At 37.3% G+C, this 16,875-nt stretch overlaps 1 protein-coding gene across 1 annotated transcript in view; it reads right to left on the reverse strand.

Moving 5' to 3' along the window:
• Positions 1-4,786: 4,786 nt before the first annotated feature.
• The window catches only part of MAPK6 (mitogen-activated protein kinase 6), a 34,942-nt gene continuing 22,853 nt past the window's right edge, over positions 4,787-16,875 (reverse strand). Inside the window, exons 4-6 of the mRNA XM_081095279.1 lie at positions 13,084-13,248; positions 8,517-8,718; positions 4,787-7,044 (exon numbers count right to left, since the gene is read on the reverse strand). Of these exons, the coding sequence (XP_080951405.1) occupies positions 5,943-7,044; positions 8,517-8,718; positions 13,084-13,248 (1,469 nt within the window). The 3' untranslated portion in view covers positions 4,787-5,942. The remainder of the gene's footprint in view (positions 7,045-8,516; positions 8,719-13,083; positions 13,249-16,875) is intronic.

The following is a 16,875-nucleotide window of genomic DNA, read 5'->3' on the forward strand; positions in this document are numbered from 1 at the left end:
GGGGAGTGTGCAGGAGGCAGCTGATTGATGTTTCTCTCTCATCGATGTTTCTAACTCTCTATCCCTCTCCCTTCCTCTCTGTAAAAAATCAATAAAATATATTTTTTAAAAAATAACTGGAGATCTATTAATTATCTGACAAAGAATAAAATAACTATCTTAAAGAAGCTCAATGTGGTTCACCCTCGCTGGTGTGGTTCAGTGGTTAAAGTGTTGGCCCACACAATAAGGGTTTGGGGTTTGATTCCCAAGGGCACATAGCTGAGTTGCAGGTTCATCCCTGGCCCCAGTTGGGGAGCATGCAGGAAGCAACCAATCAATGTGCCTCTCTCATATTGATGTTTCTCTACCCCGCTACCTACCCCTTCTACTCTAATGTGAACTATAGACTTTAGGTGATAATGATGTGTCAATGTAGGTTCATCAGCTGCAACAAATGTACCACTCTGGTGGAGGATTTTGATAATGTGGGAGGCTATGCATGTGTGGGGTAGTAGGTATATTGGAAATTTCTCTATCTTCTGCTCAATTTTGCTGTGAACCTAAAACTGCTCTAAAAAATAAAGATCTCAAATCAATAATCTAACCTTACACCTCAAATAACTAAAAAAAATGAGAACGAAATCCAAATGTATCAAAAGGAAGGAAATAATAAAGATTAGAGTAGAAATTAAGTGGAGAATAGAAAAAAATCAATAAAATCAACAAATCCTTAGCTAGGCAAAGAGAAAAGACTCGAATAATATAAATCAGAAATGAATGAGGAGACATTACAACTTATACAAAAATAAAAGGGGATCCTAAGAGACTATAATGAACAATCATGTGCCAACAAATTGGACTATAGAAAAAAACAAATCAATTTATAGAAACATGCAACCTATCACAAATAAATTGTAAGAGACCTATAACTAGTAAGGAGATTGAATCAATAATCAAAAACCTCCCAACAGAGAAAAGCCCAGGATCACATGGCTTCACTATAGATAGAAGTCAATCAAACATTTAAAGAGTTAACACCAATCTTTCTCAAACTCTTCTAAAAAACTAAACAGTGGGGAATACTTCAAAACGCATTCTATCAGACCAGCATTATATTGATAACAAAATCAGACAAAGTTATTATAAGAAAACTATAAACCAATATACCTGATGAATATTAAATCCTCAAAAAACTAACAAACTGAATCCAACAACACATTAAAAGGAAATACATTACAAACAAATGGGATTCCTGGAATACAAGGATGGTTCAATATATAAAAATCAATGTAAGACACCACATTATCAAAAGGAAGGACAAAAACCAAGATTTTCTCAATACAGAAAAAGTATGTGACAAAATCCAGCACCTTTTCATAAAAAGAAAACTCAACAAAATAGAAACAGAAGAAAATTACTTCGACATCATAAAGACCATAAATGAAAATTCACATCTATCATAATCTAATGGTGAAAAACAGAAAGCTTTCCAAGAACTTGCCTGATTAATGTAACTTGAGTATATATTTAAATTGGACAGATGAAATTCAGGAGCTCAGAAACACACACAGCTAGCTGATCATTCTACAGCTAAAAGGTATTATGGCAGGCCGACCTATATCCTCACATGGTTCCTTAAGAAAGAGTACATGGCTGAAAGGCCAAGATCTGCTCACTGGTACTGCACAACCTTTAGTCCAGAACAGTGACTATGGAAAGATACATTTGAAAAGACCATGTACCCATATTGAGTTACCACGGCAGAACTTGCTTCAGCTACTCAACTTGATGAGTTAGTAAAAAACACTTGGTTCAAGAACCAGCATATCAAAAGGAGGAAGCAGCAGCTACAAACTCAGCCAAGTCTAGCACTAGAAGCACCAAACCAAATCATCACAGTGAATGAGGAAACCTCCTTATCCATAACTTCTACAAACACTCGTTCCATTAGTCCCAGTGTTGTGAATGCCTATGACCATGAACCATCTGGTTTCAAGCAACCTGGAGGGGCTGGTTGCCTCTGTGTGGAATGCATCATGGGATTCTCAGCCTCAGGATCTCCGTTATGTCTGGGTGTCTCTGATCTTCCTTTAGCCTCCATTCCCTATGACCTAGATCAGTTTACACATCTACATGCCTTACCTGGGGATGATCACCCCAACAGTTTAGATCAGTGCCTCTTCCCAAAGTGCCCTGGTTGAAGGGGGTATAGCTAGGATTGATCTTCAGTGTGATGGCTGATATATTCACAGGTCTTGAGAAAAGTCTGTGATCCAAATCTTGACAAACTGAGAAACATTTTCAAATACTTTTCATGTGTCAACTCCCATCTAAACAGGCCAGTTATTTATCTTTTCCTGTAAGAAGACATCTCTCTACCTTCATCATTGCCTGAAATGTCTGTCCAATCTCCTGAGCCAAATTTCAGTATCAAGGACCATCATCGGTGCCTTTGGAGGGAGCGGAAGCCAGCTAGTTTTTCTTGGGTCCTACCTACCCTGTCCTGATTGAGCTTATACCATGAAAGCACCCCAGCTAAAGTCCTGTCCCCCAAGGACCATCTTTATTTCTTACACAAAAAAGACAACAAACTTTTAAGAGTGTGACATCAGCAAGATTAGTGGAGTAGGAGGTTCCAGCATTTGTACCTCCAGAAAAACAATGATTAACAGCTCCTTACCGATGAAAATAGCGCTGAGAGTGCTTTGGAGTACGTGGGCTCAGCAGCCTCAACATGGAGCTGAATGAGGGAGCAAAAGCTACAGCAACCCACTGGAGCACAGAGATCAAAGGTGGCCACATAGAAAAGCATAGGCAGCATTTTACCTGTCAGCCGACCCCCCAGTCCTGCACAGCTTGCCACCATGAGGGAGCCCCTCAGCTGTGACCTCTCTGCAGGAAAAGGACAGCAGACGACCCCAATCAGCCCTCATGGCTGTCAGGGAAAAGCTTTTGCCACTCAGGACCTTTAGTCTTTGCCTATGCTAATCTCGGCCGAGAGAGCTGCCCAGAATCCGTGCCACTGAGCCCCCCAGAGGAGGAGCCAATGCTGGGTCCCCAACCACAGCAGCCCTGGCCCAGTACATGAACACCCACACCCTCGATGGTTAGGTATGAGTAAAGTGGACATTGATGGGGTACAAGCAAAGGTTTTAATACTACTCAAAGGTGGTGCAGGCCAAAAGAACTCCCTACTGAACCCTCAAGATTAAAGAGCCCCAAACAAGTCTTATTTATTCTGGCTTGGGAGACATTTTGGAAGCCAAGATTCAAAGATTATAATGAGAAATCTAACCTGCAATTGCTTTGAGCAATGGTTAGGGAGATCAAAATGAGGGTTGACAAAAGGACCAGGGGTCCCTTGACTTGACCCCTCAGTGGAGACCCAAAGCCTTTGCACCAAAGTGGGTAAAATGGTCAGGAGGTAGTTTCTGGACTCCTTGACACGGAAGCCCCACAAACTGCAGCCCCAAAATATATTGGCAAAGCACATGCGTGGGCTACAATTAGACTAAGAGAACATAAAGACTGCTTTCCCAATAGAAGGATTGATGGGATTATGAATGTTGGAATGTTTAAATAGGCTTATGGAAATAACTGTCTTCCTTACCTAAATGTTTTATGGAAATGGATAGTCTGTCTGGCTGGGGAACGCTTACTCTACCAAGTGTTGTAAAACCCAAACTGTCAATCAAGTCAGAATGGAGGCTAAAAAAAAAACAGTTCACAACATATGACAATGATATTCATTCAGATAATATTTGCATTTTTTAAAACTTATGACTACAGATGAAATCAATAGGTCTTGGGCAGGAAGAAATCCAGACTGTAATAGAACTGGCTATGTACAAAACAAAGATGGAAGACATAGAAAAGTGAGATAAAAGGAAGACTGGATTTATATTTGGATAGGTAAAAGGATAAGTTCTTGAGCAAAGTAAAGATGTATTGGAGAGCCCTAACCGGTTTGGCTCAGTGGATACAGCATCGGCCTGCAGATCCAAGGGTCCCAGGTTCAATTCCGGGCAAGGGCATGTACCTTGGTTGCGGGCACATACCCAGTGGGGAGTGTGCAGGAGGCAGCTGATCGATGTTTCTCTCTCATTGATGTTTCTAACTATCCCTCTCCCTTCCTCTCTGTAAAAAATCAATAAACTATATTAAAAAAAAAAAAAGATGTAGTGGAGAAAAAAAACACATATAAAGGAGGTTCCTCTGACTCTGCAGCTCAAAGCTTCTATACACATCTTGAGTTTTGAAATATACAGTCATGTGACATAACATTTCAATAATGACACATATAAGACAGTGGTATCACACATATAAGACAGTGGTATCCTATACAGCCTAGATGTGTAGTAGGCTATACCTTCTAGGTTTGTGTAATGGAACTCTATGATGTTCGCACAACAAAATCATCTAAGGATGCATTTCTCAGAACATATTCCTATCGCTAAGCAGCACATGACTACAGAAAGCTTTAATTCCATTTAATTATGTGAAGGTCAGTCAAGAGATTTTGCATGGAGATAAAGAACCTTTTTCTTTTAAGCCTTTAGTCTAATATAGCTTAAACTATAGCCATAATTCAAAAATGCTGGAAAGTGGAACTAGATACAGATTCTGCTAGTAATTTTCATTCTAGTAGGTAATTTTAATTACCTAAAAAGTTATACAGGAGCCATATTTGCTGGCCATGTTTTATTTGTCATTTTTCTTCAAACAGGATAACCAAAAAAAGATACAGACAGTATTCAATTCAATAAAATAAAATGGATGAAACAAATTCTAAGAGACTGCAATGCCACATGCTACATTTAACCTAATTTTATTCATGCTTGCCTTAGGATGGGGAATAGATCATTCAGTAAAAACATACAGTAAAAACAAAATATGTCTTATCATGTACAACTTTTAAACTACAATTATGATGTACCTTAATTATTTCCATGCACACAAGTCTAACATTACAGTTGTTTTTAAAAAATAAACACAATTAAGACTTCTAGGAGCATTTTATAATAAAGTAATTCCTAATTTTTCTTTGTAGATAGATCAAGCACCTCCAAAATACAAATTCCTATACACAGTGAGCACTTTACTTAAAATGAATACTTAAGTAAATTAAGTACAGGGACAGCCTTTAGGGTAAGCTGACATTATATATTCAGCTAAGTAGGCAACAAACCATAGTGCCAAATGGAAAAAGTGTATTTGTAAATAAATTTCAAAAACTAAGTTAACTCTTTATAATTAAATACAGAAAATATACTGCTTTGCTAAAATAAATAAGATGTGATGTAATAACACTTCACTATAAAGAATGCATACCAGAACATTTATAAATGGTGAGTGAATCTTATTAAGAATAGTTTACTACAATAAACGCTGGCTAAATAGAAGTGCATATTGTGAAGCACTATGGGTGGTATATGTTTTGCCACATACTTTTGTTACCTTGAGGTAGATAACACATGTGTACCAAATTCGGCATTCATTTTCAGTTGCTGCTGGTATCATGTGTTTTAAGAAACATGTACAGTATGAAAAACTTGAAAATACTCATGAATGAAAAATGTTTTAGGAAAAAAATAGATATTTCCATGCAATTATATACAGTCTCACTGTGTAAATTTCAAGGCAAGATTTTTGTTTCCTGTAAAACAGATCATTGTTCTATGAGAGAATGTTTTTTACTTGTCTTAGTGCATTTCTTTTGTCTCTTCCTGCATTGCATTATTTTGCTCTATTTTTTATTTTTGTGTGCAAATGACATGCCAGTTAAAATGAAAACCATCTCACATGTAGGAAAAAAGTCTGGATTTTAAAAACCAAGAACTAATAAAATCCTTTCTAAATGAAACCATCTGATTCAAGTAAAAAAATGGACTTAAACACTAGTAATAAAAAAGACAAACACATTTCATGAAGAATACAAAGAGAAATGTCTGCTGAGTGTTTTAGTTCAGATGTTTCAGAATGCTGCTGTATGTTTTATGAGGAATCTGTGGGGAAGATTTCATAGCAGAAGGTGTTAATGTGGCCTGTATTGACTTAAGTGGTGACCCAACTGGACTGTGAAACTGTGGGATGCCTATGGATTCAAGCTGCTTGTTAAAGAGGAACTCACCACTGTTATTCAGAAATCCTTCCTCATTTCCTCTCTCCCCAAACTTTCCATCTTCTATAGGCTCAGTGTCTAGCATTTCAGTATCTTCTTTCCTACTAAAGAACTTGTCCAAGTAACTGGTATAAGTGTTTTCCTTCTCAATTTGTTCATCCTTCCTTACCTCACAACAAAACTGGTTTATGAGAAAACAGTCCTCCGCACCACCCACAAACTGGCTATCCCAAGAAGACTGGTACAAGGCCTCTAATTGAGCTAAATTTGCCATTCCCTTTTCCTGTTTTTCTCGGCTTACTGACTTTGATATCAAACTTTTCAATTCTAGTTGGGACACTGAGCTATTCAAGTCATTTAATTTATCAACAACATCAGTAGGCTCATGTTGTGAACTAAGCTGAATAGTTCCTGCAATAAAAGAATCAAAGTCAAATCCCTGGTTCTTTTCCCTTTCTTTTTCAGCCAGTTGCTGTGATGCTTCCTCTAGAGCTATCTGGGCTTTAACCAATCCATTCCTTTCACATTTTGACTTGCCTTTCTTATCAGATTTTTCTTTGCTTTGTTCTTTCCAATTGGAAAGATCTATAATAAGCTTGGGTTCATAGTAATGGTTAACTTCACTCTCTCTCCAAACTAAGTTATCTAAATATGATGATGACCTCATTTTGTAGTTACAAGTATGGCTACACTCCAGATCACAGTATTTGTTTTCATGATGATCTGGGTACTGCCAACAAGGCTCAGTGGAGTAATTGGTATCAAAAGCAGGATCCTCCAAATACTTTTCACGATCTCCATCCAAATATTTTCGAGGATCAACTTGTACTTCTTCTTCATCAGTGACATCAGACAGAGCTCTTGGGTCACGCTGAACTTCATCAATATCAAAGTTATTATGTATAGGCCAATCATGCTCTGAAAATTGACAATCATGGTACCTGAAAAAAATCAATACATTACTGTTAATCCAGGTGTCAAATTTCGTTTGCAAATTCACTGAGTGCCCTTTACATGAAAGCACTGTAACAGGCCTATGAGGGGATAATAGAGTCTAAAGCTATAAGCCTTCCCTGCCCTACAGGAACTTATAATCTTAATAGACAGGTAAGATCTGTAACCATAAAGAAAAATATGAAGCAATATTTGGTAATTACCAATGAAATATATAATAAAAAACTCTGGGACCTCCATTCTTAAATAAGACCAATTATAATTTCACACTTATTTCCTTTTCTCTATTTTTCATCCACCTTAAATACAACTGCAGGTGAACATCTGAGTGGGTGGCATGTCGATGTTAATTCCAGCACAGTTTTACAGAGACAAAACACTTCATGGCCACTAAATGCAGATCTCTAATCTCAATCAAGTCTCTTACAGATTTTCTCTCTACTGGTAATAGGCAGACTAGAAAGAGATGAAGGCTTCCTGGACCTCATCACCAGTGAGTAGAAAAGGAACTCTCCATGCGCATGTGCTACTGAATGCAGTATCCTTGCAGTATCCTCTACTGACACATCACAGCAAGGAGACCACACCATGCCCAGGTAGAGGCAGATGGAGACACACACACGAAAACAATTGGGGAGATGGGAAGGTGGGAACAGAAAAGAGGTTAGATGACTCAACTAAGTATGATAAAAAATGAAGAGATTGGAATACATCTGGGTATGTTTGGAAAGAATGTGTATATATGTGGTAGAAATGTTCATGTGGAAGAAAAAAAAATGTTGGTAGATGTGTGTAAACATATTCAGAAATACCTCCACATTTCAGAAGGAAAAATGCAATGAGTAAACAAACTAATTTCAACATTAACAACTTCTTTATTAATTGGCAATCATTTTTCTTTTAAATAAAGAAATATATGAATTCCTGAAGTTTTTTAAGATTGTCATTGGGGATTCCCAAATCTGACTAAATAACAAAATCACCTGAAGATTTTAAATAATATTGATTCATTATATGTTACCAACCCACTTTTAAGATAATTATATCCAACTTCTCTAGAATTTAGAAATCCTAAAAGGTGGCAGAGGGAAGAAGTCCTTTAACTAAAATGTATAATAGTATACATTCTGATGTCTTATATGGTTCAGACTAGCAAAGTTCCTTACACTGAACTTATGTTAACCATTCCAAAATAAATTTTGTCATGAGAAAAAACATTTCAATATAAATATCATGATAATTTATATCCTATGACATAATGGATTATATGTTAAATTTGAGATACTTATGGAGATATAGTATAAGGTTGATTCTTCTCATCCAATATCTTTTAAACCACAAGAGACTTTTACTAAATTTTTAAGAACTCTACATTGTTATATAATTTAAAAATAAACTTCACTGTATTATGATTTATTAAAAATATAGTAAGTATTTTTCTAATTTAGGATCAATTTACCTTTCCCAGTTATAAATGTGACTATGAGTTTCATCCATAAGCAAAATATCATCAACTTCATCTTCAATATGGAAAGGATGACTGGAAATTGGCTCATCCATTGGAAAAGAATATATGCTCATGTAAGGATGGGAAAGTGCTTCTTCTGCCGTCAATCGATCCATGGGGCTAAATGTCAAAATTTGTTCCAGGAAATCCAGTGCTGCAAAAGAAAGAGTTAAAACTCCTTAACTAAACTGAAGGTCCACCAACTCATAAAGGAAATAAAAAAGGTCTATACAATTAAAAGGTAAGTTAATTAAAGTTTTGTCAGAGAAATAAAACTAGCCTATCTAATATATATATATATATATATATTAAAAAGAAAAGACATTTATTCAATAAACATAGCAAAAATTTGAAATGTACTCCAAATCTCATTTTATGGTCAATTATAAAAGAAAAGAAATATATTAATATGAACCATATGAAACTACCATTTTTGTCAGTCAAAAATGGTCAAATAACAGCAATTTCATGTGGATCAACCTAATACATAGGTACTAATCTCAGCTCTGCAACTCACTAACTTCACTGATTCACTAGGTTACTTAAATTTGCTGAACTTCAGTTTCTTAATGTATAAAATGGATAGACAGAGATATCTTATAAGGTATAAACACTTAAAAACATAGTATCTAGTGCTTAATAAAAAGACTTTCTCCTTTCCTCCCTCATCTCACAGACTAGCTGTTATACTAATTTGTTGATCTCTGTTCACAACAATCTCATGCCAGCATATCACATAATGCACTTGATCATTTTAGGGCCCTGGTGGAACTACTGTACACCTAATTCTTCCCACTAACTCAGGCTGTTAGATCTTCCTAAGCTCCTTACCCCGCCTGAACCACACTATCACCAGCCTAAAGATTGCTCTTACACCACCACATTCATATGTCTTATAACTTATACCAATCTTCAACTCTGAATCATTTCCACCATCTACTTTGCTTCCTAGCCATATAGTACTGATGAGAGCTGGATGGAAAATCACATATATACCTGGCTCACTACAAATTCATACTGTAGAATTTCAATTTAGCCTTTACTATTGTGTTCAGCAATGTTCTACACTATCCCTTTATGCTCTCAGCCTACCCTATCAGTCTCAACAGGTAAACCCACTTCACATTTATCTCAATTCCTGCTTCTTCACTATGGTGTGTCACACATCCTATTATCCTTACCTTCTGTCTCAAAGGAAAAGATAGCCCTTCTCTCTAAAACTAAGCTCATTCAACCCTCAGATCAGTCTCATAAAGACTAAAGAGAAGAAACCTAATGAGGCTCACACCCCTCAGTGACCCGGGGCTGAGATTCCTTCCTTTGCTCCCCGCTCTCCTCTATTATATTACCCTAACCTAGGAGGTCATTTCACAATAAATCAAACTGTGCTTGGTTCTCCTGAACAAAAAAAAAGTCAGTCTTAACTACCCCTGGGCCCACACGTCTCAAGGCAAGAGAGACTGGAAGGCACAGAATGATGGATGGTTGACCCAGCACAATCACCATTCTCAGAGAGAAGGAGGAGATATAGTCAACTACACAAGAGAACTATATTGTAAAATCCCTAGCATTTGGGAACTATAGGCAGCAAATAAAAAGAGGAAGAAATAAGACACTTGGGAGCCACGCTGAGCTCCCAAGTGTATGCAGATACAGTATATGCATCCCCATCATTGTAGATAGTTCTACTGGACAGCACTGCTCTAGAGGAAATGCAGATACAGTATGCAGTGTATGCAGATACAGTATATGCATCTCCATCATTGTAGATAGTTCTATTGGACAGCACTGCTCTAGAGGAAATGCAGATACAGTATGCAGTGTATGCAGATACAGTATATGCATCTCCATCATTGTAGATAGTTCTATTGGACAGCACTGCTCTAGAGGAAATGCAGATACAGTATGCAGTGTATGCAGATACAGTATATGCATCCCCATCATTGTAGATAGTTCTATTGGACAGCACTGCTCTAGAGGAAATGCAGATACAGTATGCAGTGTATGCAGATACAGTATATGCATTCCCATCATTGTAGATAGTTCTATTGGACAGCACTGCTCTAGAGGAAATGCAGATACAGTATGCAGTGTATGCAGATACAGTATATGCATCCCCATCATTGTAGATAGTTCTATTGGACAGCACTGCTCTAGAGGAAATGCAGATACAGTATGCAGTGTATGCAGATACAGTATATGCATCCCCATCATTGTAGATAGTTCTACTGGACAGCACTGCTCTAGAGGAAATGCAGATACAGTATGCAGTGTATGCAGATACAGTATATGCATCCCCATCATTGTAGATAGTTCTATTGGACAGCACTGCTCTAGAGGAAATGCAGATACAGTATGCAGTGTATGCAGATACAGTATATGCATCCCCATCATTGTAGATAGTTCTACTGGACAGCACTGCTCTAGAGGAAATGTAGATACAGTATGCAGTGTATGCAGATACAGTATATGCATTCCCATCATTGTAGATAGTTCTATTGGACAGCACTGCTCTAGAGGAAATGCAGATACAGTATGCAGTGTATGCAGATACAGTATATGCATCCCCATCATTGTAGATAGTTCTATTGGACAGCACTGCTCTAGAGGAAATGGGTCTAAGATATAGAACTACGTGGTAAACTACAGAGAAAGGGAGGATGAGAAGTAAGTATGATGGAGGAAAATGAAAAAGAAGGTATTCATCTAAAGACATTACCTAGAAAGGGACCTAGTCTTAATGTGTTAATTCATATAGAGCATATCTATGAAGTAGATCTTTAGTCTCAAGAACTTTAAACACTCTGCATTAGTGAGCACAGTTCTGCCACTTGTGAATACCAAGGATATTTGTCGAAAGGTTAACTTAATGAATCCATTATCAAAGCCTCTCGTTCAACACATATTGAATAAACTCCAGCCATGAGCCAAATATTCAGGTTGGTTTGTAGCTGACTGAGACATGGTCCCACCTTAATGAGGGTAGCAAAAAGAAGATTCAAATTTAGCTGGATTACAATGCTTGAATAGCAATGTCCTATATTTCTAGCTTGTCTCTTTTGATAAGACAGAGCAATAGAGCAATGACACACTCCAGAGCCTAACCACTTGATCCCTAAGCAGTGTCTTTCAACTTGGCTGGCAGGGCCATACCTGCAGATTTTAAAAACACCAATATCTGCCCTGGTCCCCACCCCACCTCTGGATTCTGACTTAAGATTCTGCATTTTTAAAACGTGCCCACAGAACACTCTGAGGCATAGTCAAGTGCTATGTGACTGCTATTCAGTTATGAACAGGATGTCGTGACAGGGCTATAAGGTTAGGAGCACGAGAACCAGCAATGGAATCTGATTGTGAGGACAGCGAAGACTGGTTAGGAATGTAGAACTACTTAAAAGGAAGCCCACAAAACCTGTTGAAATTAAATACAGCAGTTTCCTTTTTATTTAGGCATTTACTATATGAGTTCCAAGCACATCTGGGGGGAGGGAAGGAGACCATGTCAACATGATTTGCAATCTAGTGCTTAACTACCTCTCAAAACACTTGCTACTTTAAAACACTGACACACACCCACTTGAACCACATATAATAATCAGAATTGGTAATATGAATAATGGGTGTGTAATTCAAATGTTTAGGAAACTACGTATCTCTAACTTTGTGATTATTGACAGAACTATATAATCCTGACACTGATGTCTCCTAATATAATATAATTCTTAAAGATATAAGACACAATCAACTTTTAAAGAAGGTATTTTTCATGTCTAATGCTCTTCCTAAAAAAAGTTTTTATGACAGATTACTATACTAGTAAAAGTTAAAGATTTTTGTATCTTATTTATATCAAATCTAAAGATATGTCAGTATTTTTAGATATGAAATTGCTTTAGTGGTCAACGTTTTGATTCTCCCCAAGTTCCTACTACTTTCAAGCTTGCACAAACTTTCACTGTAGCACTTAATACTAACACCAATCTGCAAACTTATGTAATGTGTTTGCTCAGCACAGTTTTGCTCATTCCTCCACTTCCTCCTTGTCCTGAAGCCTTTGCTTCTCCCCTCCCCGCCCACCCAACTAAATTCACTTTTTCATACCTAAATCATTCTTACTCATACTTATTTACATAACCCTCACAGAATTCCATTCCAGCTTAGTGAACGCCAATGATCCAACAATACGCTCACCTATGAGAGAGGTATAAACTGGAAAAGTAAAAGGAGTTAGAACCAGGAGAGAGGTATGCACTTTTTGAAATGTGGAAAATGATTCAAAGGAGCAAAGAAAACAGATCCCAGCTTAAGTGCCAGGCCAAGAAAGAGAAAGTGAGAGTTTAAGCGTTAGGCATGCCTTAAATATCTAAAGACTATTTTTAAGAGAAAGTCATACATCTAAGGATAAAAAGCTAAAGCTTCCTACACAGATCCTGCTTACTTACTTACACACACACACACACACACACACACACACACACACACACACTTTGTGGCGGTTATTCTTGAGTCACAATACCTTCTCGACTAATTCCTGGAAGCAGCTGAGTTAAAGGTTTGTGTGGCTCAGTCATGTCATTTCTAATGTAAACTGGAATTACGCTGAGAAGCTCCTGACGATCTTCCTCATGAACAACAGGAATAGATTCTAAAATCAGCTGCATCTGTTCAAGTTCATGTGCACCTGAATGAGATAAAAAAAAAACACAAAAAAAACACACCAAATATAATATAAACAAACACATTCCTCAATGTTTACATATTTGGTAATAAACATTCTAAAGCTCTAAGAAGTTAACTTAAATATTGTAATGACCATTGGGGAAGAAATGGTTTTAACTGAATCATTAATCAGTAGGTTTCATTGTTTTTTTAATATCATTAATCTACTCAAAAAGCCTATCTATTTCAATTTCTAGTTATTAATATATTTAGTTTTAGCTCTTTATTTCCCTAAGAAACTAACTCTTAAAGTCTGGCCTCATGTTAAGGTATCAAAGTAGTCGGGGGGAGGTGGGGAGTCAATGAATTGGGATTCAAGAGACTTGGATTCTAGTCTTAGCTATACCACTACCTAATTGACTATATAACTTTGGGAATACTTAACATGGTGATGACTTGATTTCATCATCAATAAAATGGAAGGTTGAACTAAATTTGCAAAACAAAAAGTTTTATAATTATGTATTAGGCTCAGTTAGCATTTCAGGACCACTATTAAATAAAAGAGGAGACTTATGGGCTAAATGGGTGACAAAAACAAAACAAAACCCACAACCATTCATTTTGCTTTTCCACTAATTTCTAGAAATTCATTCAGCATTCAAATTTTTCCTGAGTGCCTACTATAAGCAAGGCACTTTAGACTATAGCTATGAAACAAATCAGACCAAGTCCCTACCTTCATGTAGTTTACAATCTAGTGAAGAAAAACAGATAATAAATGTAAACATTTATGTCAAATGATGACAAATGCTATGAAGAAAAACAGAGTGTGCTAAGGGGGAACACAGGATTGCTGGGGGTAGGGTTAATACATAGAAGATGATCAAGGAATACCTCACTGAGAAGTTGAAAGTTGAGGAAATTAGGGAACATACATATACTCATATGGATAAAGGAAATTCCAGAAAGATGGGAAAAGGCCCCAAGGCCCTGAGGAGAGAGCAGGCCTGGCATGTCTAACAATTAGGCGAGTGTAGCGGAGGAGAGTGGAGCAGAGAAACAGATCCCAGCCTAGGACGAGAACACAAAGGGGCTGCTTTATCCTGACTGGACGGAACGCCATTAGTTTAATCAGGGAAATGACATAATCTGACTTCTGTTTTCCGAGAACTACTATTGCTGCTATGTGGCAACTAGGCTATAGACAGCAAATATTGAAGCAGGAACGCTATGTAGAGGGTCCTGTATTAGACCAGGAAAGAAATAACAGCTGACTGAACTGGAGGGTCGGGGGTAGCAATACAGATAATACCAAGCAGTTAGACTCTGGATATATTTTGAAGGAAAAGCCCACAGGATTTGTGCTGACAAGGTGAAGGATGATGATTTTGGCCTAAACAACTAAAAAGTGGCTGCTTTACTATAATGAGGAAGACAGCAGAAAAAGAAAAGTTTTGAGAAGCTATTCGAGATCCAACTGATATATTAAGTACCAAAAATAAGGCCAGCACACTTCTTATAGGTTAAAAATACAGATTTCCAATGAATGCTTAGTCCCTGCCATTTTATTGCTCGGTTCATTTGAGAGGCCTATACCTAATAAACACTTAGATCTCTCTTCATGCTGCTTTTATCGAACGGTTCACAAACCTACCAATAAAGCATTAGCAGGAAACTACAGCTGGACCTTTCAAATACTTTCACAAATAATTCCATTAAATGTTTAAAGTTTACATGAGTTGACAATAAAAGTTATCCTATTTAGAGGTGGTTTGTTTCTTTATCTAATTCTTTTTATTGCTATTCATAAACAATATCTGAATATACTAAATGAACATTTAAAAATACACTATCTTTGTATAATCAATACAGCAGTAAATTCTGACCCCATTTCATACAACTTGGAGCATTACCTAGATTTTAAATTAAACAAATTAAATTTTTGCTTTCTTGATACAATATTATTGTGATAACTTTAAAATATGTCCACAAATGCTTTGATAGTCTTCTCTTCAGAGGGTGATATCCAACTCACCTCCCCTTAAGTGTTAGGTGTACTTAGTGACTTGCTTCTAACACATGAAATAAAGCTCAAGTGACAGTGTGTCACTTTTGAGTCTACGTAACAAAAAGATATTTTGCATTCATGATTTTTGACAAAGGGGTCAGAGAAATTCAAAAGAGAAAGAATAATATTTCCCACAAATGGTGCCGGAATAACTAGATATCCAGGTTAAAAGAATGACAATGGACCCCTACTTCACACCATGCATAAAAATTAAGTCACAATAGATCACAGACCTAAATTTACAGCTAAAACTATGAAACTCTTAGAAGTTAGACAATAGTTTCATAGATATGACACCAAAAGCAGAAGTGACAAAAGAAAAAAAAAACAGATGAATTGGACTTAATCAGAATTAAAATCATCTGTGTTTCAAAACACACCATCAAGAAAATGAAGTGATGACTGGCCAGTGTGGTTCAGTGGTTGAGCACTAACACATGAACTAGGTGGTCATGGTTCAATTCCCAGTCAGGGCACATGCCCGGATAGCAGGCTCAATCCCCAGTAGGGAGCATGCAGGAGGCAGCCAACCGATGATTCTCTCTCATCACTGATGTTTCTCTCTCTCTCTCCCTCTCCCTTCCTCTCTGAAATCAATAAAAGCATATTTTTAAAAAAGAAAATGAAGTGATAACCCACAGAATGGGAGAAAATACATGCAAATCATTTATCTAATAAATGATCTGTATCCAGAGTATGTAAAGAACTCTTACACCTCAATTATAAAAAGACAACCCAATTAAAAAGTAGGCAATGGGCCCTAACTGGTTTGGCTCAGTGGATAGAGCGTTGGCCTGCGGACTGAAGGGTCCCGGGTTCGATTCCGGTCAAGGGCATGTACCTTGGTTGCGGGCACATCCCCAGCAGGGGGTGTGCAGGAGGCAGCTGATGGATGTTTCTCTCTCATTGATGTTTCTAACTCTCTATCATTCTCCCTTCCTCTCTGTAAAAAATCAATAAAAAATATATATTTAAAAAAATAAAAAATAAATTAAAAAAAGGTAGGCAATGGGTCTGGATAGCCTGGCCAGCGGGTCTCAGTGGTTGAGCATTGACCTATGAACCAGGGGTTCACGGTTCCATTTACAGTCAGAGCACATGCCTGGGTTGCGGGCTCTATCCCCAGTGGGGGGCATGTAGGAGGCAGCCAATCAATGATTTTCTCATCATTGATATTTCTATCTCCCTCTCTCTTTCTGAAATCAATAAAAATATATTTTGCCCTGGCCGGTTTGGCTCAGTGGATAGAGTGTCGGCCTGCGGACTGAAAGGTCCCAGGTTCGATTCCGGTCAAGGGCATGTACCTTGGTTGCGGGCACATCCCCAGTTGGGGGTGTGCAGGAGGCAGCTGATCAATGTTTCTCTCTCATTGATGTTTCTTACTCTCTATCCCTCGCCCTTCCTCTCTGTAAAAAATCAATAAACTATATTTAAAATATATTTATATATATTTTTAAAAATAGGTAATGGATAGATATTTCTTCAAAGAAGATATGGCCAATAAACATATGCTCAAAATCATTAATCATTAGGGAAATACAAATCAAAATTACAATAAAATACTACTTTCACTATCTC

This window comes from Myotis nattereri, assembly GCF_964212035.1.
Source record: "Myotis nattereri genome assembly, chromosome: 1".
NCBI classification, from domain to species: Eukaryota; Metazoa; Chordata; class Mammalia; order Chiroptera; family Vespertilionidae; genus Myotis; species Myotis nattereri.